General features: G+C 38.4%; 3 protein-coding genes across 19 annotated transcripts in view; 2 read left to right on the forward strand and 1 right to left on the reverse strand.

The window, feature by feature from the left end:
- The first annotated feature begins 570 nt into the window (after positions 1-570).
- LOC122571697 lies at positions 571-7,417 on the forward strand. The gene is made up of 10 exons (XM_043735758.1): positions 571-698; positions 805-1,006; positions 1,400-1,586; positions 1,843-1,991; positions 3,475-3,552; positions 3,632-4,679; positions 4,975-5,215; positions 5,780-5,862; positions 6,113-6,248; positions 7,234-7,417. Exons 1-10 carry the CDS (start codon positions 571-573, stop codon positions 7,415-7,417), a joined length of 2,436 nt encoding a protein of 811 aa, XP_043591693.1.
- Positions 7,418-8,947: 1,530 nt separating this feature from the next.
- LOC122572079 lies at positions 8,948-13,051 on the forward strand. Its single transcript, XM_043736662.1, has 7 exons — positions 8,948-9,191; positions 9,278-9,389; positions 10,105-10,166; positions 10,245-10,385; positions 10,605-10,733; positions 11,182-11,265; positions 11,356-13,051. Exons 1-7 carry the CDS (start codon positions 9,070-9,072, stop codon positions 11,531-11,533), a joined length of 828 nt encoding a protein of 275 aa, XP_043592597.1. The 5' UTR covers positions 8,948-9,069; the 3' UTR covers positions 11,534-13,051.
- A 135-nt stretch (positions 13,052-13,186) lies between these two features.
- Positions 13,187-27,229, reverse strand: part of LOC122572075 — a 64,235-nt gene continuing 50,192 nt past the window's right edge. For all 17 annotated transcript variants that reach the window (XM_043736648.1, XM_043736639.1, XM_043736655.1 and 14 more), the window contains 4 exons: positions 17,075-17,856; positions 16,516-16,833; positions 15,850-16,171; positions 13,187-15,027 (listed from right to left, as the gene is read on the reverse strand). In XM_043736648.1, the coding sequence (XP_043592583.1) occupies positions 14,620-15,027; positions 15,850-16,171; positions 16,516-16,833; positions 17,075-17,856 (1,830 nt within the window). In that variant the 3' untranslated portion in view covers positions 13,187-14,619. The remainder of the gene's footprint in view (positions 15,028-15,849; positions 16,172-16,515; positions 16,834-17,074; positions 17,857-27,229) is intronic.

A 27,229-nucleotide genomic window follows, 5' to 3' on the forward strand; every position in this document is an offset into this window, starting at 1 on the left:
TGATTTATTAAGTGATTATATACTTGGGTACGTCTTTCTCTGTTGAAAGTAGAAGGTGAGAAGATAAGTTGTTCGTATCGAGTCGAGTAATGTGTTCGTTCGCGTTCTTTCAAAATGATTGCTTACCAAGTGTTATTATTTACGTGCACAGAATTTATCTACTTTTTTCACGTTTCATAGACAAATCGGCTTGTTTATGGACGAGTCTGATACTCTACTATTTTAAGTCTTCAAAAACTCTGAAATAATTACAAGATACTTTCATCAAGTTGGATGCTCTAAACTTCGTTTGCAATATTTCTATGTAAAAATGAAAATTCTTACGCTGTTCACTTTTTATACCGATCTATCTTTTACTACCAAATGCCTTCGTTAGATTAAATTTGTTCGTATAAAATTGTTCATTCCATATTCGCGTAAAACATGAGAATATGATCGTACCGTGGCATGAATTTATTGGATAACCTAATATAAAGGAGAACGAAATTATTATTCAATTTAATAATTGCAGAAGTTAATGTAGAAATTTATTGAACAGTCTGCACGAGGATCTAGAAATTCATCGTTGCAATGCCTTGCAAAAAGTTCTGCTACTATCGGAAAACTCGGTTGACCGAAGACTCCGAGTGTTTAACGCCTGCGCTGGAGATTTTCACGAGAGCTCATCGTTTGTTAAAAAATTTTATGCACTTGTACAAGTTCGTTCGACGATCGCTTAACTAGCAATAATTTCATATAATGCCAAACAGTTACGTACGTATACAGAAAATAACTCAAGGAATAACTGTATTTGAAAAAAATCAGGATCCACGAGGGGAAACGTTGCGGCGTGAATTACGATGCGGTTCCTTTACACGGAGCCCTGGATATTGTGACCACGGCAATGACATCAATAGTCTGTGGAAACGTAAAAAAGGGATCTCAACGATCTGGATTGTTTCGTAATATGTTCCCTTGCGTTCGCTGTCAAGATATGGAAGTTGTGCCAGAAGAAGTTGTTCGCAAAGTAATAATTCAAATTTAGATTTCAAAGAATCGCGATATTTATCAGATAACACATTTGTAACTCTTCGGGTTTCTGAAGAAGCGAACCTTTCGCGAAACGCCCGACCAAAGCGCTAGTATGCTTGCTATTAGAAACACGATCGAAGCCCGAAGAACCGCACGTATATCGTATAACGATAAAACATTTCTTTTGTCGTAATCGTTGATTGAAAAATGTAGCACTATCAATTTTATCGTATCATTTCCTACGGCTGTTAATCATACTATTCCTTATAATTTCATATTATGCATAAATATCAGCCGTCTAATTATAATAATTATTTCAAATAAGAATTTATTTTCTATATCTATATCTATATATACTATTTCTATATACTTGTTTTATTACAAATAGGTGGATATAATTGTGACGTGTTTAGAAAGGTGCTGCGCCATCGAGAACATTACACGTCGAATAAAAGATGTCTTATGTATTTTGGAAAGATTAGCACCTTGCGCAATGTCAGAAAAGCTTCAAACGTTATCGCTCCTCTTAAAAGAAATAATGAGAAAGCTGATTTGTTGTGGTCAGGATTTAGAAGGTAATTTTTTTATTCAGTAGCGTATTATTAAGAATCGTATTTTTACAAATAAATCGGATAAATTTGGCGGAAAGCAACGAAAAAGGTGAAACTAACGATACATTAAATTATAAGTTCCCGTAAACGGAGAAAAAGTAATTGCGAACTCGCGAGAAGACCTTTCGAACAGTTAACGGGATTACGAGGTTTACTAATGAAGTTGGTATTAATTATGCGAGTTCTCGAGTTTTACGAGATTTTTATGACGTCGTTGTAGAACCGTTCGGCAATACGCAGACCAAGCTGATACTAAATCTTGTGAACAACTTTATTCGTGACTGGAGCGAAAAGAGGTCTGGGTCGCGACCCTGTCTCAGGATCTGTAGATTTTGCGATCGTGTGGTTAATGAAACCACTCGACAGTGGGTATGTAATAATTTCAATATTTAATAACGATATATCGATCGTTAATCACAGCTAGCCTCCAATAACGAAGACAAAAACGGAATTGATAATAAAATTAATAGAAACTTTTTCTAATAATAAATAAAATTGTATATAATTTTTAATTATTGTTAGGGCCTTTTATTAGTTACACGTTTAACGTTTTATTAGATACACGTTTAACGTATAACGTTTAAGGATTTGAATAGTTTTAACGAACCATCGAACCTAAATAGAATTAAATAGATTTATTAGTGAATAAAGAAAATCCGCTAAATAAGGAAAGATTTTTATTTATTTAGGAGGAACCGAAATATTTATTTATACGTATATTATCATGGTGTATATGAACAAAAATTATATCAGATAAGTATGCAGATTTCATTAGAATTATACATATTTATACATACATATTTCAATCATATAAATGAAAAACTATTTTTATGATTTTTCAATGATTCTCATGTTTAAGTAGTTGTTTATCATTTCACATCAATTTTTCTTTTCTTTTGCTTTTTACGATGGAAGAATATACGTATAGTTTTTACTTTGCCTGGATAATGTTACATATTGCTTGTCATAAAATTCTTAAACTTAATTGAAGTCAGTGAAAGAACCTCCTCGAGAAATCTTTAGAGAAAAGTTTTGTGATCTTCACTACACTTTCATAAACTCCTTTAAACCTTGTTAAGTTTAAAACATCTTGAACTTTTTAATGAAATTTTCGTATTTTAAACCTACAATTTGCTCCAACTTAATAAGTTATTTATAACACAGGTTGTCTCAGCTTGCCTCAAAGTTTCTTTTATCTCATTGAAATAAACAAAAAAGTCATCCGTTTTACAACTCGAAACTTTACTCGAGTATTCCGATTTCTTCGTTTTATTCTTCGAAATAACATTTTATTCTATTATATTCTATTCATTCATTTTCCTTAACAATAGTTTGACAAACATCGCGTTATTGTTATCTATAATTATTTATAAAATATGAATATTTATTTGTAAGATATAAATTTAAAAAATGTTTAATGTATAGACAACTTGTTTATGTCTTCGTAGAGTGTTATAAATCTATAATAAGGTACAGTGTTTTCGCTTCCATCGCGTCGCATCTCGATCGATACATATCATAAAGACATTAGGACTCTTTACAGAGAGCGAGGTAAATACGAGACTGCGGATTTTTATAGAAATTCATATTTTCACAAATACGAATATCACAGATAAGAATAGAACCTAGGCGTGTTAATATTACGAACAGTACTATATTTTAGATATTTTATACATTTTTGCATATCACGTGCATTTCTGTATCGTTAAGTTTCTCATAATTGCATAAAAATCCACAGTCTATGTAGAACCTATAGAAGATTGTTCAATTCTTACTGTAGTGCATCTACCTCTTACACTTATCGAGTTAGAATTGTCCTGATTTTACCAAAACGTCGATTTCATTTCACCAGGGAACATATTGCTGCAACGAAGCTAAAAAATTTCACGACATCCGTATAGAATGGATTCTACGTCAATCGATTACGTCAGTTAGTTACACGAAAGCAATACTTGGTGAAAATCTGAACAATGTAAAAGATAGATCCATAAAGCTTCTCTCATCGACAGGACGCCAGTAAAGATGAAGCAATCGATTGGAGGCCAAAATCGAAATCTTCGAGGAACGAACGATTCGATGACGATTCAAGAACATATGCTTCCCTGGAAATATCTAGGGCTGTAGATGTCAGAGATTATGATGACAGTAGCGCGAGATTCGACGAGCGTACGAGCGTCAAGGAAAAACTAGAAAGTCCCGATCGAACGATAAAACATCGATCTGCCGGTGAGATAAGTGAGACACGTCGCGCGGAAGCTGAAGTGTTCTCGAAGAAAACAAAGATAGAAAGATACGACGATTCGAGTCGGGAATGGGATAAATTTGACAGAGTCGAGGGCAGGGATTTAACAAAGACAGCGGCTGGTACGTTTGAGGGAAAGATGAGAGGAAAAATAAAGAGGAACCGCGATATCGACAGAACCGGCGAGTATCCTATCACGCCAGATGGACGGGAGGAACGTGACGATGCTCCGTATAAAAGTAAGCCCGACAAGATCCGTGGATCGCGTGGTTTACGTGACACGAACGAGGAACGAGCAGCTGCTGGAAAAATGAAGAAAATTAAAAGGGACGCGAAGTATTTGAGCCAGAAGCGATTGGAATACACGGAATTCTCGGAAACGGAATCCGAAGGAACTAGAGTTCATCGATCGAGAGAAGGGGATAAAGGTGTACCAGTGATAACGGAGAAATCGCCTAAAGAAAGAACAAAGAATAAATTACATGGGCATACATTGGTAGAGAACGAAAGGAAGAAAATGGTTGAGAAGACGACCGACGCAGATATCGAAGAGAGAACAACCGGCCGACGAAACAGGAAAAATCCACGAACGGAGCGGGACATCGAGCTGGACGAAATGACGGATACGAGCGAGCGTAAAGAGGCTGACAGACGAAAGAAGAATAAGGCAGATGCGTTTGACAATGGAAAGAAAGCGGTATCTTATACCTTCGACGAAGAGGACAAAGTTTTGAAATCTGGTGGAACGCAGGATAGACGCTCGAGCAACGAAAGGAACGAAACTGAGTCTATCTTAACGAAGAAACATAGGGACGGTAGGTATACCAGCTGTATACGTACATTATGAGAAGGAGTATCAAAATTTCGAATCGTCAACGATCTCTCATAATCTACGGTTTTACGAATGTTAAACGCCAAGCTTTTATACTTGGTACAGAGAATTAAAAAAATTGCTATATATAAAAAAATAGCTAAAGAATTAAGACTTAGAGAGTGTAGTTCGACGCAAAGTGTACTCAGGAACTTGTTATCCGTCTGAAAGAAGTTTCGCGTACAACGTATAGAGTAACAGGCGTAATGATGCAATTCAATTTTTCTTTGCATGTGAAGTTAAGCGTGGTGTAAGCAGCGCCGAAGATAAATCAACGCTCGATTCAGAGAGTCAGAATAAGAAAGAGACAAGCAAGTCGAGCAAGAAGGAACATAGACGGTCTGGTTCGGATAGAACTGAGGATAATTCTAGCAAGACGTATGGATCTCGTTACCGCAAAAAAAGAGCGATATTCAGCGATATCCAAATCGGTAAAGTGAATTATTGTTTGCAAGTGATTCGAGATTCCGAAATTGATCGGCAATTCGTTTCTTCTTTCTTTTAAGAAAATCCATTTTTTACATATCTGATTTGCAATCGTTACATGTAATTGTTCGATTTCTAATTAAATCAATAGGCATATAAAATATATAAGTATGCACGACAGATATATAAAATACACCCACGCTCGTAAGTATAAGATGGATATTATTCCGACCGCCGATCGGGACGAGATAAGTCAGTTTAATCTCTCTCTCTCTCTATATATATACGTGTATAATGCATTATCGATCGTGATTTGATCGAGTACACGGATGATTTGATTCAAATATTTCAAATATTTTCCATGACGAACAAGACGAACGAATTGCCTGGCCATGAGAATATATGGATACTCTTCGATACGGTGTCGTAAATCAAATAATTCCCATGTTCGAAAAATGTGAAATATGTGATTTACTTAATCAGTAAATTACATATTCTGTCTACAAAGTATCGGAGCTAGTTTACTTTATCAGGTCTTTTATCCGTCTCAGTGAGAGCCATTACCCGTTGAAAGTTTCTTCGTACTTTATGTAAAAATATAATTTTCCGATTTTAAAGGTTAAACATATCGGCTTTCATTCGTGCTACTAAATGTAATTTTCTCCGCTCGATAAGTAAGATAAAGAAACAAGATTTAAAAGGTAAGCTTTAAGCTTTCAACTGAAATCACGAGATCTCGATTCGACCATCGATGGTATCTAATTCGACGTTATTATCGAGATTCCTGACTCGATGGTGATTGACCAAAGTCCGATACCAAATCGTCATTAATCGGGAACATTTAGGGCCTGGGAGCGTTTCGTCATCATTATCGTATCGCATCCAAATAATGTGGTTTGCGTGTATAGAGCGTGGCGAGTTCGGCATCCTCGTGAAATTTCTACGTTACAGACGATCGAAGCCCGATCGAGTACCAATTATCAAACCAGCACTTCGTGAAGCTCGGTTGGACAGTGCTGCCGGTTGCCAAAACCATGAGGAAAATTATCCAGTATCGAGCGAAGCCTTCAAAACCTGGTCTCGACTGGTACGTAAACGAATCAATACAATATTTTATAAAGCCGCTGGTTGTCATGTAACAAAGTAACTTTTTCAAACTGAAAACCAATTTTTTCTTTTAATCAATTTTCATTTCAACTATTTACTATATTTTCAACTATTATCGGTAGCGTCGATCAATAAATTACCGAATATAGCAGCAAATAGGACAGCAAATTCTTGATATATTCAGAAATTCTGAATTTGATTAACCAAACTCGTCATCCGTGGGATTCGATCACGTGAAATAGCTCGTTAAATTTTATGCATCGATGAATCGACGATCTAACGCTATACTTGCCAGCTATCCTGGTAGGTAGTCATATGAGCGTTCAACGATTTCTCAACGCTTCGAGCCATTACCGAGTAATATTTCGCGAGGACGACGAGTAACGTAGCATGTATCGTTAAAAAAAGAAATAGAAGATGCGACTCACGCTATAACCTGTACGATGATCGTATCCTTGTTGTAGAAAGGCAGAGAGTTCTGCTTTAATTTCTTTAAAGTAATTCTCATTGCGTTTATTTAAATACTATTCGATATTAACGATCGAACGAAGAGAAAACGTGAGACCAAAGTAACGCGAAAGCGGACAAACAGAAAAATTCGTTGATTCGACCGTAAACAAACTTCGGAATTAGTCGCTAACGAGTTAACTATTGGTTTGAAGCGCAAAGCTAACAAGATGGCATTGAAGACGGTGCCGCGTACTAAGTTGTTGCTACAAACCAACAACTTCCGTAATTTATTATAATTAATCATTAATCCCTTTATATGTTCTCTCGTTCGTTAGGTTGGAAAAGCAGAATCTCTAGTTTAAACTCGCTAATATAATCTGTTTAGTTAAAAAGTTAGTAAAGTGAATCAGGAAAGGGAATAAAACAAGTATGAGAGGAGCTTCGGAATATTGAAACTCGACTATCACGAATTATATATCCCATATATAAATATAATATCCTCTCTTGTTTGTCAGGTTCAGAAAGCACAAACTCGATGGAAGAATGTATTACGACGACGAAGCTCGTATTTTTGTCAATTTTCACGCCGATGGATCGGCAGAAGTGTTTTATCCGAATGGAGCGATCGCTATTAAACTCCAGAGACCGCAAAATCGAAAATGTAATTATCGAAGTAAAGTATCAACGTGTTTTGATTGATTGGAATCGATAATCTCGTCGAAAGTTGTAAATTAGTAGGGCGAGGCAATTATTGCTAGTTACATAAAAAGCATATGACAAACCTCATGGATTTCAATGATCTTAAAATATGTTGTCACGTGGTCCTGAATAACTGAATTTCCATTACTGATTAATTAATCGATTTCGCAAAGTTATTTTCAATACTACATGCTGCTACAGGCAGTTGCCGACGAAGATATTCAATCACTTGTGAAAAACTTTTACGAACGTATTATACGTTATACGAAATATTTTGCAATTTCATTAGCACTGCAACAAAACCCGACTGTCACGATCGTGTCGGTAAAGTTTGGGACAAGTGTGAAAATTTATATAGAAACTAATAAGATAGTTAGTGCGAGTATATATTTCGCAGAAATCGCCAAACAATCTTTAATATCCGTTATATGTTTAAACGTTATCGTTATTTATACCGTAGACTAATTTTTTAATTAATCTATGGTTACAGACAGAGACTGTCTTGCGTCTTTCATATACATTTTCAGATTGCTTTCGAATTTGATCAATGAAATCAAGACAGTCGTGTTTCGTTTTAACGCTAATGACATTTCAACGCTTGAAAATCTAATTTCATAGAATCATAAAATACGAATCTACCAATATATTGCACATATCGCAAAAAATTATAATCTTATTCTGGGTAATTATCGATTCCTACTAATATAAAGGCAGTTTGATATTTTTTCACCCTTAATAATTTTCATTAATAATCATTAACGTAATTTTATTAGGCTTTCATAAATTGTAACTGAAAGATTAGTTAACACGTAAAACATTTAACGTAACAAGTATGTATTTACTTGGCACAATGAGATATGAAATTACCATTCGTATATTGGAATGTTCATAATTGAAAGGTTAGAATTAAATACATGTCGATAGAACGTATTAAATTTAATCATGAAACTTGTGAATATCACGAAAGAGATTATACGTGTATAATTTAAATGAAATATGCTTATACAACGATTTATTAGTGTAAATAATTCACATTGATCCGAGTAAATGGATATTACTGTACTTATTATTAGATCCTCTATCAATTTTACCATTTTACCTTTTATAATTGGAGGAAGCGATAATATTACGGAAATTAATATCTAGAATATTCTGGCATTAAAATTCTGCTAATTTGAAATTATCACTCGTAGAATGTTTAAAATATTTCAAACGGATCAAACAGATGGAAAAAATTCACCTCCAGCTGGACGATCGATTATACGATATAGGGTTGCTGAAAAGTGAAACTTATTCTCATCGATGTTCTTCGAATGAAATTATTCCTTGTTCTTAATTTCGTTATCGCGATATTTGACGCTATTAAGGAAAACTAGAGCGGAGCTCTAGAAATGGCGAGGTAAAGTAGTAAAGTGAAAAATGTTATGATAGTTAAAATAGTGATCGCGATAGACATGTTTCCACCATCGTAGGTAAGATTACTTGTTGATAGAATAAAATTAGAATACGGTTGTATGTATTTTCTCCATTTCTGCACCTTCAAATCGTAAAAGAACGCTACTTTCGGCAACCCTAGTAACGTAATAAAGACCTTTCCCGGCGAAATAGCGAGAAACAAGCGTAAAAATGATCGAAATCGATTTCAAGACGATATGTATACTGTATTCAGCCCAGGAGGCAAAGATTGCATGGGAGTAAAGAGGGATTCGCAGATTGTCGCCGTATTCGACACCGTAGGCAACGGTGCTGTCTTCAACGAGGACGGTGCGACCAGGTCCGTATTGGGAAAGAATTTCGCTGGAATTTTTAATTACTGTCGCTCTAGACACCTTCCGTTCAAGTTTCCAATTGTTTCTGCAGGCTGTCGTACAACCAGATCGGAGGAATTTGGAGGGATAATCCGACAGGAGTACCGCTGACGTGGAAGTGGGACACCCGCGAAAAGAGATCGATAACCAAAATTGTGTACCTGGTGGGTGTCCATCTTCCTACATTTATTCAATTAGTTTGAAAAAGATCGATGTGTACTGTTACTCGCATTAATAACCGGACATGACGCTATCTCTGTATTTATATAAAAGGGGTTGATTTAAATATAGTGTTGCTTATTCTATCTACGATAATGCTACGAGGCGCTTATCGCAGCATGAAAATACGTAAACAATTTCTTGCTAACAACATCGTGCAATCATACAACGTGTTTGATGTTTAACAAAAGATCGTCTTACTCTTACACCACACTGATATTCGGACGCTTGTCACGTTTTGCGTAACTTTACTTGTTACGTAAAAATCTATTGTACGAATAAACATCATTGTTAGGGAGAAACTGTTTACGTAATTTTAAGCTACGATAAATGTAGAATATTCATACTTTCATAGAACAGGCAACAGGATATTTAAAAATCACCCCTTCTTATATTATTATACAAAGCAATAAACAGCAACATAGCGCTGTATTCGAATATCGATGCGACTAACTGTATATACCAATGGATGCATTTATTACTTAAATGTTTCTGCGCGTATTAACGTCAAGAGATTCTTGATTAGCTTGAAAGAATTTCTTTGATCTGACATTAGTATAACGCAAAAAACGAATTCTAATCTAAATCTATTATATTTTGCTACGATGATTATGAAGAATCAAGTAACTAATTGATAAGTCAGTATCTGTGTATGTCCAGGAGAAATCAGCAATGCACATAGAGAAGCTTTTAAATCTAGCAGAGAGGAGAATATTAAGAAGGTAGGAATGTTGGAGAAAATTCGACAATGTTCGTTAACGATTTCATTAGCATTTGTGTTCGACGCAAAATGCGTTCAGTTCCGCAAGTGTCAAAGCATCGACATCGCCACCGTCGAGTCCGCGAAATAAGGAGAAGAAGGTCGAGGAGCTGAAACCTGTTGTTCCAGAGCACGACGACGAAGAAGAAGAGGTCGAGTCCGGGTACGTTGAGGAAAAAAAGTAGAATAATCGCGCTTCACCGAGGGTTTGCTAATTACAACGGGTTCGCTTCAGTACGCGAAACATTCATAACCGTGTTTTTCAATTAAAACTATCTGTGACGTCGGCGAGCTTCCAACTTCTCTCCTTCCAGCAACCATTAACTAGATAAACAAAACATTAATGTCTAATGCAGCAACAATTTGCCCATACGAATTCACGCTACATTTCGCATCTTAGACAAATTCGTCCCGACGATACCTACCACTTCAGACCGATCCACTTAAACGTGAACCACTATGTCGGCTTAAAAATTTTCAATCGGACAAACATTATACTTCGATTCCTCGCTGACAAGAAGAGTATAAGGTAATATGGAAACAAACAAACAAACCCAATTGTCTACTTTGCTCAGTTTTGACGTTACGATTTAACGTTAAAACCAATATCATCGAGTCATAGTTGGTGTAAGATTATTTCAAATTTATTTCGTATCGTGTGGTCGATGCGACTATTAGAACGAAAGCTATCTAATGGCTTTAGTGAAATTTTACAAGTCATAAATTAAGTCACAAGTTATTGGTAGTATTGGTAAATTCTGTTGCATAACACTAACGGGTTTGGTGTAAAAACAAATAAAATTGTATAAATTACAAGTCACTTCATTGTGTTCGATTTAACATAGAATTGTCAAATTGTACAAAGAATCTATAGCCTACAATTTATAACTTGTTAATTCACTAATAATAGTTGATCAATTATTTTGCAAGAGGTACCAGTTGACAATTTATTACGCGATACATTTTACCAATCGTAGAATACAGTTGGGCACGATTTTAAATTTAAACGAGGAAGTAGAATCTTATTTCGTGGACACAAGCCTAAAACATGGTATGCTAAAGTAAGTAACTGTTTCATAATTTTATCGAGATCATATCGATTCTACGATATAAATGAATAAAAGATGTACTTGTCATTTTGTTTGTAACAGATGCAAATTCGAGGAACTGTTACCGTCTCGTTCGAAATTGGACATCATCATGGACGACATAGCCGAAAAGATCGAGAAAGTCAGAAGATCAGCTAGACATCGTGAACTTATGATGGCCAAGTATAGACCGTTGTTGCGTGTCTGGAAAATGTCAGGAACTAGATGTCGTCCACGATAATTTCAATTTATTCTTTCTTTAGCATAACGAATGTTATTAAGATTATCCATTTTATTGAAAATTAATAAATCCTCCCCGTATTTTGAATAATTTAACAATTTACATATCTAATAAAGAGTAAATTTTGCGATGCGTATACGAGATTTTATAACAGCTATAATTACCAATTAATAAATTCACATAATTATGCAATGTTCACCCGAATTTCATATAAACACTGTTTCAACGCGGTTTAAATGCATTTTGTATCTGAATTTTACATGATAATTCTTGTACATTCATTTTTCCCCTTCCGCGTGCGTTAATCTCCGATGCTTGAAAATTTGTTAAAAATACATAATTTTAAAGGCGGCCTTCCCTTCTTCTCTTTCTTTTAATAAAAATATACATTGAAATAATAATTATCTGCCCATTACTGCTTGCTTCGTTAATAAAAATAAAAAACCCAAATCATACGTTTTTTCCTTGATTAAGCTGAATGATATTTTCAATTTTATATTGTTTATTAATTATTACTTTTCATTTTCCTCTCTCCTACGAACTCTTTCCTGCAGCAACTCCTAATCATTATTATTATTATTAATTATTATTAAAGATTTTCATTTGTTACACGTCGACTGTAGTTGTTTATTCAAATTTATATTTTCGTGAACGCAATTAAGAGATATAGAAACTAGATATTTGTTTCACCTACCGAATATTATGATATGTAGTTTCCTTTGAATAATTTGTATATTTTTGCATATAATATGCACTCTGCAGATATTTGCATCCGGAAATTTTCCATAAATGAATAAATTAAGTCGTACGAGCAACTATAACGCATCGAATCAGTGTGCACCACGTACAAGAAAATACCAAGGATGTGCCGAAAAACTTCCACTAAGCCGACACAATCCTATAAAAACGTGGCGCGGTGCTTCTATGGCAAAAATCAACGAATTAAAATACGATTTATTACGACATTTATTTTATTCGTCAGAATTAGCTGTCTCTGACTTGCATTTATTCCCACGGTTGAACAAATTTCTTGTTGAAAAGAAATCCGAGAGAAAGCAGTTATAGAATGCTTCCCGAATCATCATAAACTTGATAATAAGTGGAGTTTTCTGAAAACGTAAAACGATTAAAGAAACGGAGAACATCGAGAGATAGAAACAACTTGAGAACGATACAAGCTGTATTGTATCTCGAGCACTTTTCCAATGATTTTCACGTATTTTCCACGATTGGGAAATAATTAATCCATTAAGGACCGATGTTGCATTTTCGTCTATTTTTAACGTCGTCCGATTATGAAAGAAAAATTAAGCAATATATTTTCCGTAATCGTACGTTCCCCGATCTTCTTTCAAACCGAAATCTTACAATTTTATGAAATGAAAGAAAATTGAAATATCTGCAGTAGTCCTCTGTCTTTGATTCGTGCATCAAAGTTGCGAAAGGTGTCTGTTATTCCGATACTTTCGTCATACCGTGACACGATGATACGTACGGTATACGTTACGTTATTTGCATCCATCGATACCGCTGCATTTGCGTTAGTTTAATTTGTATTATTTCAGTCGTTGGTCCTTAATAGGTTAAGGAATGACAGCCAATGGCAAAAGGACGAAGAAGAGGAACGCAGGTTTATATAAATAAAAATGAATATGTAATTAAAATAATTATGAAATAATCATATCTTGTCTCAGTGTATACGTTGCTCGCGCCAGTATTTATACGACGTATACGATGTAACTCACGCACATATATACTTGCGCGTATGCGTGTACGTGTGCAACTCTGTCTGCATCGTAGGTTACATATACATTCGTACGTACGTACGTGTGTTTCTGTAAGCGCGGGCGTGTGCTTAAGACACATACTTGAAACATATTCCCGTATCCAGGGAATATTCTTTCCTCGAAAATCTTAAATACTAAGCGAACAAGGGGGACGAAAGAGCGAGGAAAAAAGGGATGAGAAAATGAAGGAGAATGAGGAAGAATGAGGAGAGAGGTATGTTCGCGGGTAATTTCGACAAATAAATTAGGGTTAGATCGATCGAAAGATAAAGAGAGAGTTAGAGATAGCGTAAAAAGAAAAACGATATAAATAAGAAGACATACGAAGGAATCGTCACGAGTTCCGATAGAGACATCCGGCTTCCGGTCGCGCGAAACATCAAACACGCAGAACCCGTGGCTCACGATACGAGATACGAGGTACAGCGAAGTTGGAAGAAGGAATATCTTTCGAATTATACAAACGTATAAATAATCGAGTGTACACAAACACAGTTTGCGATCGAGCACGCGGAATTGAGAAAGAAATCCGCGCGTCGCATCGCGTAGGGCCGTCTGACTACTTCCGACTTATTTACAATGCCCTCCGAGGCTGCTCCGGCGATCATCGACGAACCTTACCCTCGTAGCACGCCGCGACTTGTTCCTTAATCTTAACGCCTTAACGCCTGATTAAGCTACTTTTTCTTAGTCTTACCGCGATCGTGACGTGCCACGGAGTCCGGCCTAGAACGACCCGCATCGGACAACGTTTCGCCGTTAGTCGCGTAAACGCATATCCTAAACACATCGATACAGCCATCTTCCTACGATCGTTGCAAGCAGTTACGTTGCAAACGCGTAAAGTTTGAACAACCCGATGGTACGCGGTGCTTCGTGGCAGCGAAAGCGTTAACAGACACGATTGCGCGTCGTTCTTCCGATTCTTTGATTCATCCTCCTTTTCTCTTGTTCTCTCTGCTTCTGCTGCGGAGTCGCGTTTCTAGTGCGCTTATTTACACGGTACCCGAACATTCCGTCCGTTCCTTCGTTCAAGCAAACTCGATCGAAGAGAAAAGCACACGTTCGATCGACCAACGATAAGATTCGACTAAGGAAAGAGGCCTGTGGAAAAGAAGCTGGATTCCGAAAGAGAAAATCGAACGAACGACAGAGGAGAACGGAGAGAATGTTCGAGGTAACTCGGCCATAAAAATTAAATAATATTGCAGCACGGTGTCCGTCCTCGAGATCGGCCATCCTCGAGGAATCGTTTTCTCTCGTTCTTCACCGAATTTCTTTCACCGTCGCCACCGTTTCTCAGTTGGCCACCTTGACGAATTCTGGGTTCGGCACGCTGCAGTTATCCGCTGCGTACGCCGCGTGCACGAAGCCGCTTCCGGCCACGATGTTTTTCCGGTCAACGGCGCGCACCCTGACGAACAGGAACGCCGCAACGAGGGACGCGACTACCACTACGAGAAGAAGCATCACGAGACCACCGACGAAACCAGGCAGACTCATGCAGATGGTCTCGGGATCGGCCGAGGCGCTGGCGTTTTGGATAACAACCGTGGTATCGTTGCTGGAATTCGTTGTGCCTAAGGCGAAGTTCACGTCGCCTGGCGCGACCACCTGAATCGTCCTCGAGGTGTTCACGTCTGTCATCTCCTGGGCTGCTCGCTTGTACACATGGCTCGAGACTAAGGTGACAGTGCGGTAGATACTCTGGAAAATCGAAACGATCGAATCAGTATCCTAAGCCTTTCCTTCTTCAACAACGATCAAATAAATAATAAAAATACTTGTAGATTGTAACAACGTATATCGTAGACGTATGTCGTAGAAAAGAAATCTTATATTTCTTACATCGTTTTCAGTTGTATTATCGTACGATCGTTGTTATTACTCGAGGCAGCAGAGTATCGACTAGCTAGATATACCATACGACGTACCGAGATCGACTGTCGTTGGTCGTGAAAGCCTGCGCTAACAACAAACGAACGCTACGACATAGAACGCCAACGAAATACGGTAAGTAGAAATAAAGACGATCAAGTATTCTTTCTAATCCGTAACTCGTACATAACGCAAATTCACAATCGAATCCCCGATAAAGACGACGATTCACCGCGTTAATACGATAAATACTGGTGACAATCGAGTTTCCTGGCAAAAGAAATCTGATTTATTATCCGATTTACCTAAATTGTACGGCACGATATCGATCTCTCGATCAAAGTCATCATTTTCAAAAGTAAAAATCCTCTTTGCGAACAATCGTATTCTAGATTTCAAACTCCCTTCTAATTATCATTCTGTAGCGATGACCGCGTGTTTCTACGAATAGATATTTTTCTGAAAATAACTAGAACCTAGAAGAATCAGCAGCTAATCGAACATTTATTTTATCCTGTAAATATCGTAACACGTACTGGACTTTGGCTACTGTATTTTATACGCGTATCTTTACATATTACGAGCGCTTTGTACGTTGATTAATTTTTTTTATATACTGGATAAACTGGCCCATACGGAGTAAATACTCACGGAATCATCGTCATGCAAATGTTCGTCGGCGGATCTTCGCCTTCTGGCACCTCTAAGCTCGGCTGGAAAACCTTCGACCGACCTCGGTCGACCTCCGAGGGTGGCCAGGTTACCCTCGAGCTCCTCGGAACCGGCGGTTCCCTTTCTCTTCACGGTCTGATAGGCCCCGGCTGGATGACCAGGAAGAGGGGGCGGAGGAAGGTGAATGTTATCTTGCGGGCTCTGCGGCGAGCTACTGGCCGTCGCATCTCCCGGCGTAGAACTCGGCGAGGAAGACGAGGTTTGTGCTTGCGGCGCTGGTACCACGTCCGCGTTCTGCTCACTGTTTCCAAAGTAATATTCGTTTCAAACGTTTTCGTATAAAACAACAGAAATTCCGAATCGCCTATAACGTGTAACGTATCAAATACGGCCGAATTAATAACTATACGTCGTTGCGACGATATCAATTAATAAACGATATTATTAATTCGCCCGGCGGATACGAAACGAAGACCGATCTATTAAGAGCAATGAAAATCAAACTACCAATATAACTACCAAAGGTTAACGACGCTTTAAATCATAAATCTACTAAAGTCAACTTTATTTACTTGCGAAACTGCTTAAGCGTACGTAAAACTTATTTCAAATTTATTACGTTAATTATATTCGGTTATCATCTACCTGTAAGCTCCAGCCGGTCCACTGGGATGCCGAGGATCGGCAAACGCCGGTGGTACACCGTATTCGGGTACCGGAGGCGCTCCATATTCGGCACCAAGGTTCTGATGAACCGGTGCACCGTATTCCTGAGTGAGACCCGCGGCAGGGGCACCGTACTCGAGCCCAGGATGTCCACATTTTGGCTCCGGACAATTGTAACGACAAACTTGTATCACGCATTGAAAATGAACGTTCATGCTATCGGGGAATTTGAAAGCCTGGAAGTAAGCGAAGCTGACGACGGAGGCGCTCGGGCCGAAGTTCTTTATCTTCTGGAACCTGCAAGCAACGAAGAATCGTTACACCTTGTTTCGTAGTCTATGACAGAGCCGACAATGTCAAAAGTATCGGGATTATAAAACTGTGTATACAGAATGGAAGAAGGGAAACACGACAAGAACGTTTATTCAGGGAAATTACTAATTAAAATAGTAAGGAAAAACCGCTTAATCGGTTGATCGCGAATAAAGAAGAAAGAAGTTACAATTTAAATTTAGAGCGAAAGGATATTGTTATTTACCTTGACATGATCTTCGGCCTAACAACGCAACCATACTGATCTACCAGCTGAATAGGTGCTCTCTTGCCATCGTGGGCAACGCAGTTCCTCACCAACATGTCGAACTTATTCTCATCGTCTTTGATAGCCAAGACCATGGTCATGGTTTGCCCTATCTTCACTATGCCGGAGACTTCGCTGGCCCATGGTCCTTTGCCAACCTGGATCTGCATCCAGCATTGCAGATTATCGCCGAGGAAGTTGGCGGTAACGGCGTGTAACATATCCACTTGGAAGGGTCTGAAGGTTACTGCCTTTTCATAGAAATCGTACCAAGTGCAGCGCAGCTTCCTCGCTTGATCCCACACTTCCTGCACGTACGGATCGTACTGAACGATTATTGTGTTCTCCACGTAACTACCGGAAGGTGTCGGAGCTCCGTAAGCCGCCACGTTATGGTTAGCGGAGGAACTCATTCCGCAGGAATTCAAAAAGATCTCGAAGGTCGCGCTCAGATGACCTGTGCCCGGCTTCAAGTGAACGCAATGCGGGTCCGAGTAGAAACCTTTACTGAAGATCATTCCGTAAAACGGTCTGTCGAACTCGATGTTTACTCGCATGTGCGTCTTCTCGCATTGCACCTGCAAATGTTTTATTTGCGGTGTGTCCGGAGACGCCAGCGGCCAATTTTCCTCGGCGCCGTGCGTCGCAGGAGGACCATATTGCGCCGGTGGCCCGTAAACCGATCTGTGTTCTAATGGCAGTGCACTACTGTCCACCAACGGAGCTTCGCAATTTACACCCTGAAAAATAGGAATGAACATTTCTTTAGGTTTTCAAGCGAATTTTACATCGGAACCAGCAACTTGTCGTTGCGATTACCAGTTAAATAACAGCGAAAGAAACAAGAATATGACGGAAGAGAAACGAGCAATTATTCTACTAGATCGTTCGTCGTTTAATAGACGAGACATTAACCATCCAAGATTCATTTTGCAAATTATATTTCGAATCGTGTCGAAAATACGAGTTTCCGTAAACGTTCGTTGTCCAATTGTCGCCATACGACGAATATCGATGAATACTAATTATGCGGCGTTCTTTCGGTCGTTTCGGAAAATATCTCGTGCGATTTCTCGTTTCAATATCGTTTGAATTTATTCAAAATCGCTGGAAGTGTCGCAACGATCGAAGGGTCGCAGCAGGGTTAAATGAGGAAATGTTCGTAATCGAGGTTCGAGAACACGTACAGAAGCTACGACGAAAGCAGGAAAAAAATAAGAGGTATTTCTTAAAGGACTCTTAACGGACGACTCAAACGAATGGCGCGTTTTATGACGGACGGGCCAACTGCCCTTTCCAAGGCTGTGCACGTATGTGGAAAGACAATTTAACCGGCTGCGTTTCGAAACTCAGCGGTAAGTCATAACGGCGAGTTAACTAGAAATATGGACTGGCAACACGGTACCGGAAAATGAAGAACACTTTGTCGTTGCCGCTTATCCGTCTCTTCCTTTCCCTCCTCTATCTTCTACCCCGTTCTACCTTCTTTCTCCATTTATCTCTTCTTCTTTCTTGTTTTTTCTTTCCATTTCACCGCGTCTACTACGAACGGCGTCGAAGCGCCGGTCCTTTTCGAATTACAGTGAATGACAATGAGCTCGATTCGAGCACCTCCGGCTCGTTTTACCGGAGTAAAGCGAGGAAGAAGCGAGTTGCATTAGGAATTCCACGAGCGTTATTCGCCGTTGCAACCTTTCACGGAATGCCAATCGAATGCGGGTTACGGTGCTCGAGATTCCATGGAATTGTGCTGTGAATTGTCAGACCGATCCGACCTTGAACATCATCAAGCGCAGCTCGACGGTCCAAGTTCTCTCCGCGATCGATGTCAAAGATATCGGAAACGAAAAGACATTTTAATTTCCCTCGTACTGCGATAGTTCCATTGGCACTTGAGAAACGGCGGAAAAATAAGAATGTCGTTGTCGAAGTATTAAACAAATATCGATAAAAATCCGGAAATACGGTAAATAAAAGTACAGAGAACGATAAGCAGATTTATAATATAGATCTTCTTATTTCAATTTCATATGTAGAAAGTTGCAAGTGCGATAAATACGACTGCTTCCCTTTTTTACGACTAATTTCCCAGTTATATGGCGTTATAGAGAAATATCTTGTTCTTTTAATTTTCAGACATTTGCAACGTTCTCTCGACAAATACACCGATATTAACAAACAATGAACAATTTAAAATCGAAATTACCACATGTTCGATCTTTATGTTTCTCAATAGAAAACGAAATAGAAAATTGCAACACTTGTACGCTATTTTCTCATAAAAAAAAAACAACAACATAAAATCATTACGATTAACGCGATTAACATTTTAGTAGTAACAAGAGAACAGCACAAAAGGGAGCTATGAAAATCTAACGTGTACCTAACCCCAATCTAACTAATACCTACTTAAATTTCAACCGAATCGAGTGCTTTTGTCCAATTAAACTAATATATTATTAGTGAAATTTAGTAAGCCGGAAGTTGCGAGTTGTTAACAAATTTTCTCGCGTGACATAACAAATTAGAAATCGTTTGGAAATAAAATAAGTAAACATTCTCGACTAAAGTTTTTAGACAGATCAAAAGTATAGCGTAGTAAGTAAGTATTTACCGTTTTCATTTACGCATTGCTTCGGCTTTTATTGATTTAAGCGATACGATAGTAAAATAAACGAAGCTTTGTTAGCGAATCGTACAAACTCCATTCCATCCGATAATAGAGAAAAATTGTAAAATTCCAAAGTTGCGAGAGTCAAAAGTTTGGAAAATTGCCACGTCTTTTCCTTCTTCTTTTTTTTTTTCTTCTTTTTTGTCGTTACAAAAGTTGTTACAGTTTATTTATTCATTATCAGTCGATAAAAATTGTTGTGCAAAAGACACGGATTTTTCAAATTTAACCCGTGCTTCGTGCCTTTCGTTGTATTTGAAGAGGCAATTGCGGTTTAACGAATGCGAGTCACGAGTCGCATCCGACACATGCTGGCAGCTATTACATGGGTCAGAATTTGTATTAATACGACTAAGCGAGTCGGTTAAAAGCGACCGAAAACAAGGGTACTGTTATACAACAGACATTCTTCGGTTCAAATCGATCGCGTACGCATATCGAGGATGTCGAGAGTTCTGACCAACGCCCACAGATTTCGCATTCCAGGTTAACTCAATTGACATACGCACGCGACCGAATCATGTACCGAATAAATAGGCTCACTCCGAATAATTTACATTTGTTCAGCGAGCCAAGTTTACAACGAAACAATATTTCATACGTTTTATCATTACGCGAAGAGTGCTATATCGAAAGTGTCCAATTACGTCGCTTGGCGGCTAAAAACAGTTTAAGATTGAAACAGTGTAAATTAGAAACGAATAATATTCATTTAATTGCGTTAGACCTAATTAATTAGTTTGCGCAGTCTGTGTACCGCTAATATAGCGTAGCGATCTGAAGTAAAACTAACACTTTTTTATGAAAAGCAAAGGACCAGCCCTATCGTAATTTCACCTGTAACCATAAAACGATATAAAATAGCTATGCTGCAAGAGCGTTGATACTCATTACCCGTATACGTATTGTATCGTATTTAATTGATTTTCGCATCGACGATCTCTTTTGTTCTTTACAAATGAAAGTACCATGTATTTACCGACTCTGTACATTGCTTTGCTTTTTATTGATTCGATCGACGCCAGTTTTCTTTTTCGTCCACTTTCCACTCTCCGCATTTTGCAATATCAAAGATTTAATTTGCTGTAATCAAACATATTGTATTTAATCCGTCGTCGCGAGCGAAACCATTTTATAAAACCATTTTATAAAACCATTTTATGATACAGAACGTCGCAGTTATCAAAAAAGGAAAAAGAAAAAAAGAAAGAAAAAAGAAAAGAAGAAAGATCACGAACAAGGATCACGTATAGACAAGGCGAAAAGTAACTGTACAAATGTAGTCAGGTTCCTGAAATTACTCGAGTTCCTGTTACAATAGAGTTACGAAACTGAAGCGTCTTTCTCTACCAACCGCTTTCTGTTCGTCGTCTCACTGTGGTGCTCTCTTATACGCGATAAAACCATAAATTATCGTTCTCTCAAGTAGTACTCTGTCCAATCGCTTCGTATCAAGCGAGTCCAACGAGATTAACGAAACTAATTTAATTCATTTCACTCGGATAGAAAGAAAAAAGGAGAAAAGGAGGAGGAAATAAATGCTCGTAATCATTTACAGGTGTCGGATAAAAAACGTTATAGAGATGTTACCTAGATCTCGCGTCATATTTTATTTCTGCTTCGTTACGTTGAATCAATTCCGAGCAATTCCTGAGTCAATTCCGCAGAAAGATTATATGGAAAGCGAAGACCGAAGAATATACGGAATATAAATTTTCTACGCCGGTTAACGAAGAAAAGATAAAAGATAGCGTATTAAAATCGATTCGCTATCGACTAATGTATTAAAGGATAAAATCGACGATTTTCTCACGCATATATGGCAAATTAATTCAAAGAAACCTATACTATTACAAGATCTCTGAAAGTGTTCCATTAACTGAATCATTTTCTCAACTCCTACTCGTGATTATATTAAAACAAAGAGAAAGCTTTTGCATCTTCTATAGGATGCCTTTCGTCCGTAGTTGTTTCTCTGTCTTCGTAACTTTGTCATGTCACCTTATATTCTGTCACGTGCGATAATTAAGAATATAATTTGAAAAATCGCCGGTTAACTATAACGTAGTCCAAAGAGAAATAAACGAATTAATAATTGACTCGTTCGACTTAATATCATTCGATGGCCACATTCGTTCAAACGTATGGTAAGAGGGATTCGAAATCGGAGCAAAGAACATTCCATACGGAAGAAAGTGAAAAGAAGAAATTCGAAGTACGATAGAAATTACGTTTACCGATTAGACGTAAACTCCGCAAATATACGATATAGCGGTACTATTAGAAAAGTGAAAAAAAAGAAAACTCTGCGCACGATTTCATAGAAATCAGAATAATTCACGAACGTTTCATTCGGAAATTCAGTTGTAGGTCTGCCCCGAAAGAGAGAACTGATATGTTCGTAAAATTTCGGAACAAAGCTCAACGTATCAGGAGAAACACGGTCGACACCTACGAATAATAGAAACAACGATAGTGGAACGATAAGAAATATCGAAATATCGATTAATACTTTTCTAATCGTAATGAAACGATAAAAAAGGACGATTGGCGATCAACAGGAAACGCACAGTTCGTGCCTGACCGATAGCCAGGTCGACCGTACCTACGCATACCTACCCGCTTTCTTGTTCTACTTGCACCTGCACCCGATCTGGTCTAAGGACTTTCTGAATAGAAAAGTATCGCGGAACCGGTCGATGCGTGAAACGAAATCGCCTAGCGACGCGGCGTTCATTGTGGACAAGACCGAGCCGTGACCGAGCGCGCATTCTACTCTTCCGAAGATTTCGAAAACGGCCGAGAAAATTGTCCAGCAAGCGGCGATTTTATTTCCACGCGGTAATCTTTACGCAAATTTAATCTCAACTAGCATCGTTGAGAAATGGCAACTTCCTTCGTAATTTCTCCATTCCATCTCCGGCATCCATCCGTGGCAGTCCTCGTCGGCGATAATTCGTTGTTCGCAAACGCGTTTATCCGAATGCTTCCTTTCGACAGATGGACGGTTCATCGTTCTCTCCGCAAACTTACGATTCAAGTAATAGTTCAAATAATAGTGAAATAAAGAAATTCGATCGGTAGAGGTGTATCTTTAATCGTGATCTTGTTAAGATTTCATTTCGATGAACGGAGTTCACGCAAGGGGATAGGATTAGAACGATACTGGTACATTTTTGTTGATTTTCTAATTTCTCTCTTTTAATTAATCTCTCGTGGATTAAGATCTTAAGATGGATCAAGATCGCGTCTACCAAAAATAGACGATAAATCTACGAAACGTTTTAAACGACCAAAGATATCTTTGAATATCGCTGCGATCGACAGCTTTGAAACGTTCGATAGAGAAGTTGGCTCGACTAGAAGATTCGCAGCGAAATTTAGGCAAAATTTAAAGACACCGTATAATATACGTATCTCGAATTAGTATCTCGTTAAATATTCCCACTTTTGTTATTCGTATTTCGCCACGGTGATGAAATGGTCGTAGATTGGTACGTAATTGGCTGATTGTCAACTGATTAGCATTTGAATACACGGATTTATCTATTGAGTAACACGGGCATCTACTTTGAACTGCTCCGAATGGCCTGAAAGTTTTGAAGCTGGAAAAAGTATCTTTTATTCGAAAAGTATATCGACTTTTCTGACTTATCTGATCCGATACGTAAAACGTATGTTTAAAACGTGTGTAAAGGCACACTAAAGGTAGTCTTTGATCGTATTAGAAATTTATACAGCGAGTCGAGATCAAGACAGTCGAATGGTATATGAAAGGAAAGAAGTAGAAAACGGAAAGTAAGAGTGCAAAACGAATGGTGCAGCGATCGGAAGGTCTGTATTGTATAGCGTTCGGCATTGAATTTCTTTATGGAGCGTCTGCACGGCGAATCACTTTCGTTACTCCCCCGCACATTCGATACGTTTCGCTAATGGAAGAAGCCAGCCGCGAGAGCCACCTCCGTGCCCGAAGGAAGCACGGTAGCCATACGAAGATCCAGACTGATTTCACTTTTCCATTGTCATCGAACGGGAAGCCCATCGTTCGTATCGGACGGCACACACTTTCACCCAACACCGAGGACAAAACTAGCGCTAGTTAATTGGTTCGATTCCGCCAGCGTCCTGCCTTTAATTAGAACGTTCACTTTACCACAATGTCCGTCGAATCACGCCACAGCGAGACGTGCCTCGTAACAGGATAGAGTCGAGAAACTGTCGTATTGCCAAACAATCCGATAAAATCGCTTTACGTTATTCGCTAAGCAATGGCAACGAAATGATTTCGTTCGAGCAACTACATTATGCATTTTCCAATCTCGTTTCTAATTTTACCAATACGATCGCGATAATTGTATCTCGTTACAGCGCCGATCAAACTTCGATGACAACGAAAACAATGGAGAGAGAGAGAGAGAGAGAGAGAGCGAGCGAGCGATCCGTCGAAAACACGAAATGCGCGATAATCTGATCCAAGTGGCCGAGTTTCGCTCGTTTAGAAAGCAACGCGTTTCCACCGATTCTGCGGGTCCACGTACTTCCAACATACACCGTCGAAAATAAGATAGCCGATTTTACCAAGAGAAACCACGACGTCTCGTAATATCGACCGTCTCTTTCGCTGTATATGGTGGCGAAAATGTAGGCCGGGTCAGTCAGCTCGAGCGATGCGATGGTACCAACATGTCGCGACCGTTTCGATAACACGACTATCGTAAGCTCGTCTTCGGCAAATTAGAATGTCGGGAGAAAATTCGCTGGCTGACGACAGGCTGATCACGCGTCATTTTCATGCGAACATGCCGACGTTTTGCAACGGTGTTTTCTTCGTTGAACGAAGCCGTGTTCTCCTTACAAGACGAACTTGTTTCCCAAGCAGATGCAGATTTTAGCGAACCACGTATTTCGTCGATCACTTGTGCTTGTTATTGGCCGGAGAAAGCTACGAGTGCGATTAAAAATAAATAGCATTGCTATAAAATATGTTTACGAGTATAATCAACCTTGTGGTTTTTCTTTATAAACGGTTAATAATAGTATCAACGTCGTAATAGTATTTATCAAACTTTGTATTTTAGCATTTTAGCAGCGTTACGCGACGATAAAGAATTCGGCATGAACGATTTAGAAAATAATTATCGCTTTGTGTTTATATGTATAGAAAACACGCATCAGCGATCCTCTTATACATACGTATACGACGATATTCAAGATGGTCCCGTCCTCTCGAACGATCGGCTTAAAAATCACAAAAGTTAATATTTAAAAAATGATATAATCCTTTATTTGCTTCAAAGTTCCTTTTGCTTATCGTCGTTATATCGGTGTATTAGTATTTTACCATTTATAGTGGAAATTGGATAATTACAGGAATTCCAAGAAATCCTACCGAACGCATAGATATTCGAATGTAAAATTAATCGTCGTTTACATCGAAAAGAAAGCAATTCCGATTGTCAATTATAATGTACACATCGTCACGGATATACGTTACTTGCACGTGTATGAGGAAATTGCTAGTCGATAGAAACGATATGGAACTAGAAAAGTAACGAGCGGACAGCGAATGTTTGTGCATTTATGGGAAATTTAGGCCAGTCTGGCAACGAGTAAAAATCTTTTTCTCTTTCGCAGTTGTAATTTCAGATAACGAGAAAATGTTGGTCGGTTAGAAAAGTAGCGTAATAAGAACTCGGACATGTTAACTAGGGAATCGTTTGTTCTTTAGTCAAAAATGGAGACTGTCGGGAAAACCGAGGCGATCCAATTACAAGGAGACGATTAAAACGACGGCGCGTAGCCCTAACCGTGAGAATCAGGTTGAGAACCGTGGCGAGTGTACGCTCTTTTGTTCAAGTCTGAACTCGCGGGGTGGGATTTTAATTAAAGAAGAACACTGCACGCCGGTACTGCTATGCGAAACGGCGCGGCGCGACGCGACGGTGCATTAAGTACATAAACGCCTGTTCCGTCCTTCACTGGCTGCAGCGTTCCTTCTTTCCTACGAATTGTTTCACGAACCTGACGAACTTATCACCGACAATGAGTATACCGTCGGTTCCAGCTGTAGCTTTTCGTCTCGTCGGTTTACATTTAAAAGTCCTGATTTCTCGCCTGGTACCTACTCTTTATACTTGACTCCCTGCGATCTACCGGCTTCACATTTTGAAATTTCGGCTTTCCATTTAACACTCTTATTTCTTCCATATTCTTAATATTCCTCTCTTGCTTCTCTTTCTTCAATTTACTAATCTAAAGACTTTGCTTGGCCGTTTAAAATGTGTCGTTCACCAACGAAATTGAATCAAACTTTGCGTCATTTGTAGGCTTAATACCCTGTTTATTCGATGTCAGGAAATAACTGTTGTCATCTAACGTTTCATAACGCGAAACGAAAGTTGGAATTAAGCGTACACGTTTTATAAAACATATTTGTCCCTTATATAATGTACGATATTTTGAAACACGTTCGAGCCATTTTCCGAAACAAAGGGAAATCTTATCGTTGAAAAGAAGTTGCGAACAATTTCCCACTCTTCCTCGGCAATATCGGAATTGACAAGATTTAATCGCCACTTTGATAATCATATATTTATATCTATTTATTTTAATCGCGTTACTTTACATACGTTATACACTGGTACACTACGTTCGTTGCAATATATTATTGGTACTTTTGCTATCGAGTGTTAATTCATCAATTGGACGATTAACGATAAAACGAAAGAGAAATATTTCTCCCTCTCTCTCTCTCTCTCTCTTTCTTTTTTAATTTTACCATATAATTCTTACCGATATTGTTTCTAGAAGAAAAAAGTAAAATTATGAAAAAAAATTTCAATTCGACATTTTTATTTTTCATCAACATAAAATTATTTGCCTTTAACAGATATTTGTGGTCAAGAATTTAAATAATCAAATCGGCTCAACGATGAACCGAGAATGAAACGAACGAAATTAACGTTATTATTTAAGAATGCTAGGCATCGATATTAAGATGTTTAAAGCGATCAAGAATTACACAGACAATGTCCGATTACGCTAGGCTAGGGAGGTGCAGGTTCGTGAAACAAGCATAGTGTATCGCAGCTCGCGGTCACCCACAAGATTACACGTTTCAAACGACCACAAAGAAGAAGAATGTTGGTGTTCTTTTCCCTATTCATCAGCCTTTATCAATAGCGGCTCGCTAACGGCTGTGAAAGTTGCACTAAATGATTTCACTTTTCTTCGACTACACGACCATAAAACGCTTTCAATGTAGTCGTACCTCCTATACCAACGTACATTTTCCTGCCTCTATTCGTCCATATTACTAGTTTTCAGACTTGTCAATTAGCAGTAGCGATCAATTTGCTTTGTATAATTAAACCATTCAACGCGAAACAATTAACAATCTGCTCTACAAGAAAAAACAAATTCGTTACCTATTAACTCTGTAA

Source organism: Bombus pyrosoma, linkage group LG10 (assembly GCF_014825855.1).
Source record: "Bombus pyrosoma isolate SC7728 linkage group LG10, ASM1482585v1, whole genome shotgun sequence".
Taxonomy (NCBI): Eukaryota; Metazoa; Arthropoda; class Insecta; order Hymenoptera; family Apidae; genus Bombus; species Bombus pyrosoma.

What these genes read in the sequence shown, in the direction of transcription:
- LOC122571697 (XM_043735758.1), top strand. Translation starts at nt 571, where the DNA reads ATGCCTTGCAAAAAGTTCTGCTACTATCGGAAAACTCGGTTGACCGAA. An exon ending in TTGTGGTCAGGATTTAGAAG is followed by an intron (nt 1,587 to 1,842) that starts GTAATTTTTTTA and finishes ACGTCGTTGTAG; the next exon opens with AACCGTTCGGCAATACGCAG. An exon ending in CGAGATTCCGAAATTGATCG is followed by an intron (nt 5,216 to 5,779) that starts GCAATTCGTTTC and finishes CCGATTTTAAAG; the next exon opens with GTTAAACATATCGGCTTTCA.
- LOC122572079 (XM_043736662.1), top strand. Translation starts at nt 9,070, where the DNA reads ATGTATACTGTATTCAGCCCAGGAGGCAAAGATTGCATGGGAGTAAAG. An exon ending in GAGAGGAGAATATTAAGAAG is followed by an intron (nt 10,167 to 10,244) that starts GTAGGAATGTTG and finishes AAATGCGTTCAG; the next exon opens with TTCCGCAAGTGTCAAAGCAT. An exon ending in GGGTACGTTGAGGAAAAAAA is followed by an intron (nt 10,386 to 10,604) that starts GTAGAATAATCG and finishes TTCGCATCTTAG; the next exon opens with ACAAATTCGTCCCGACGATA.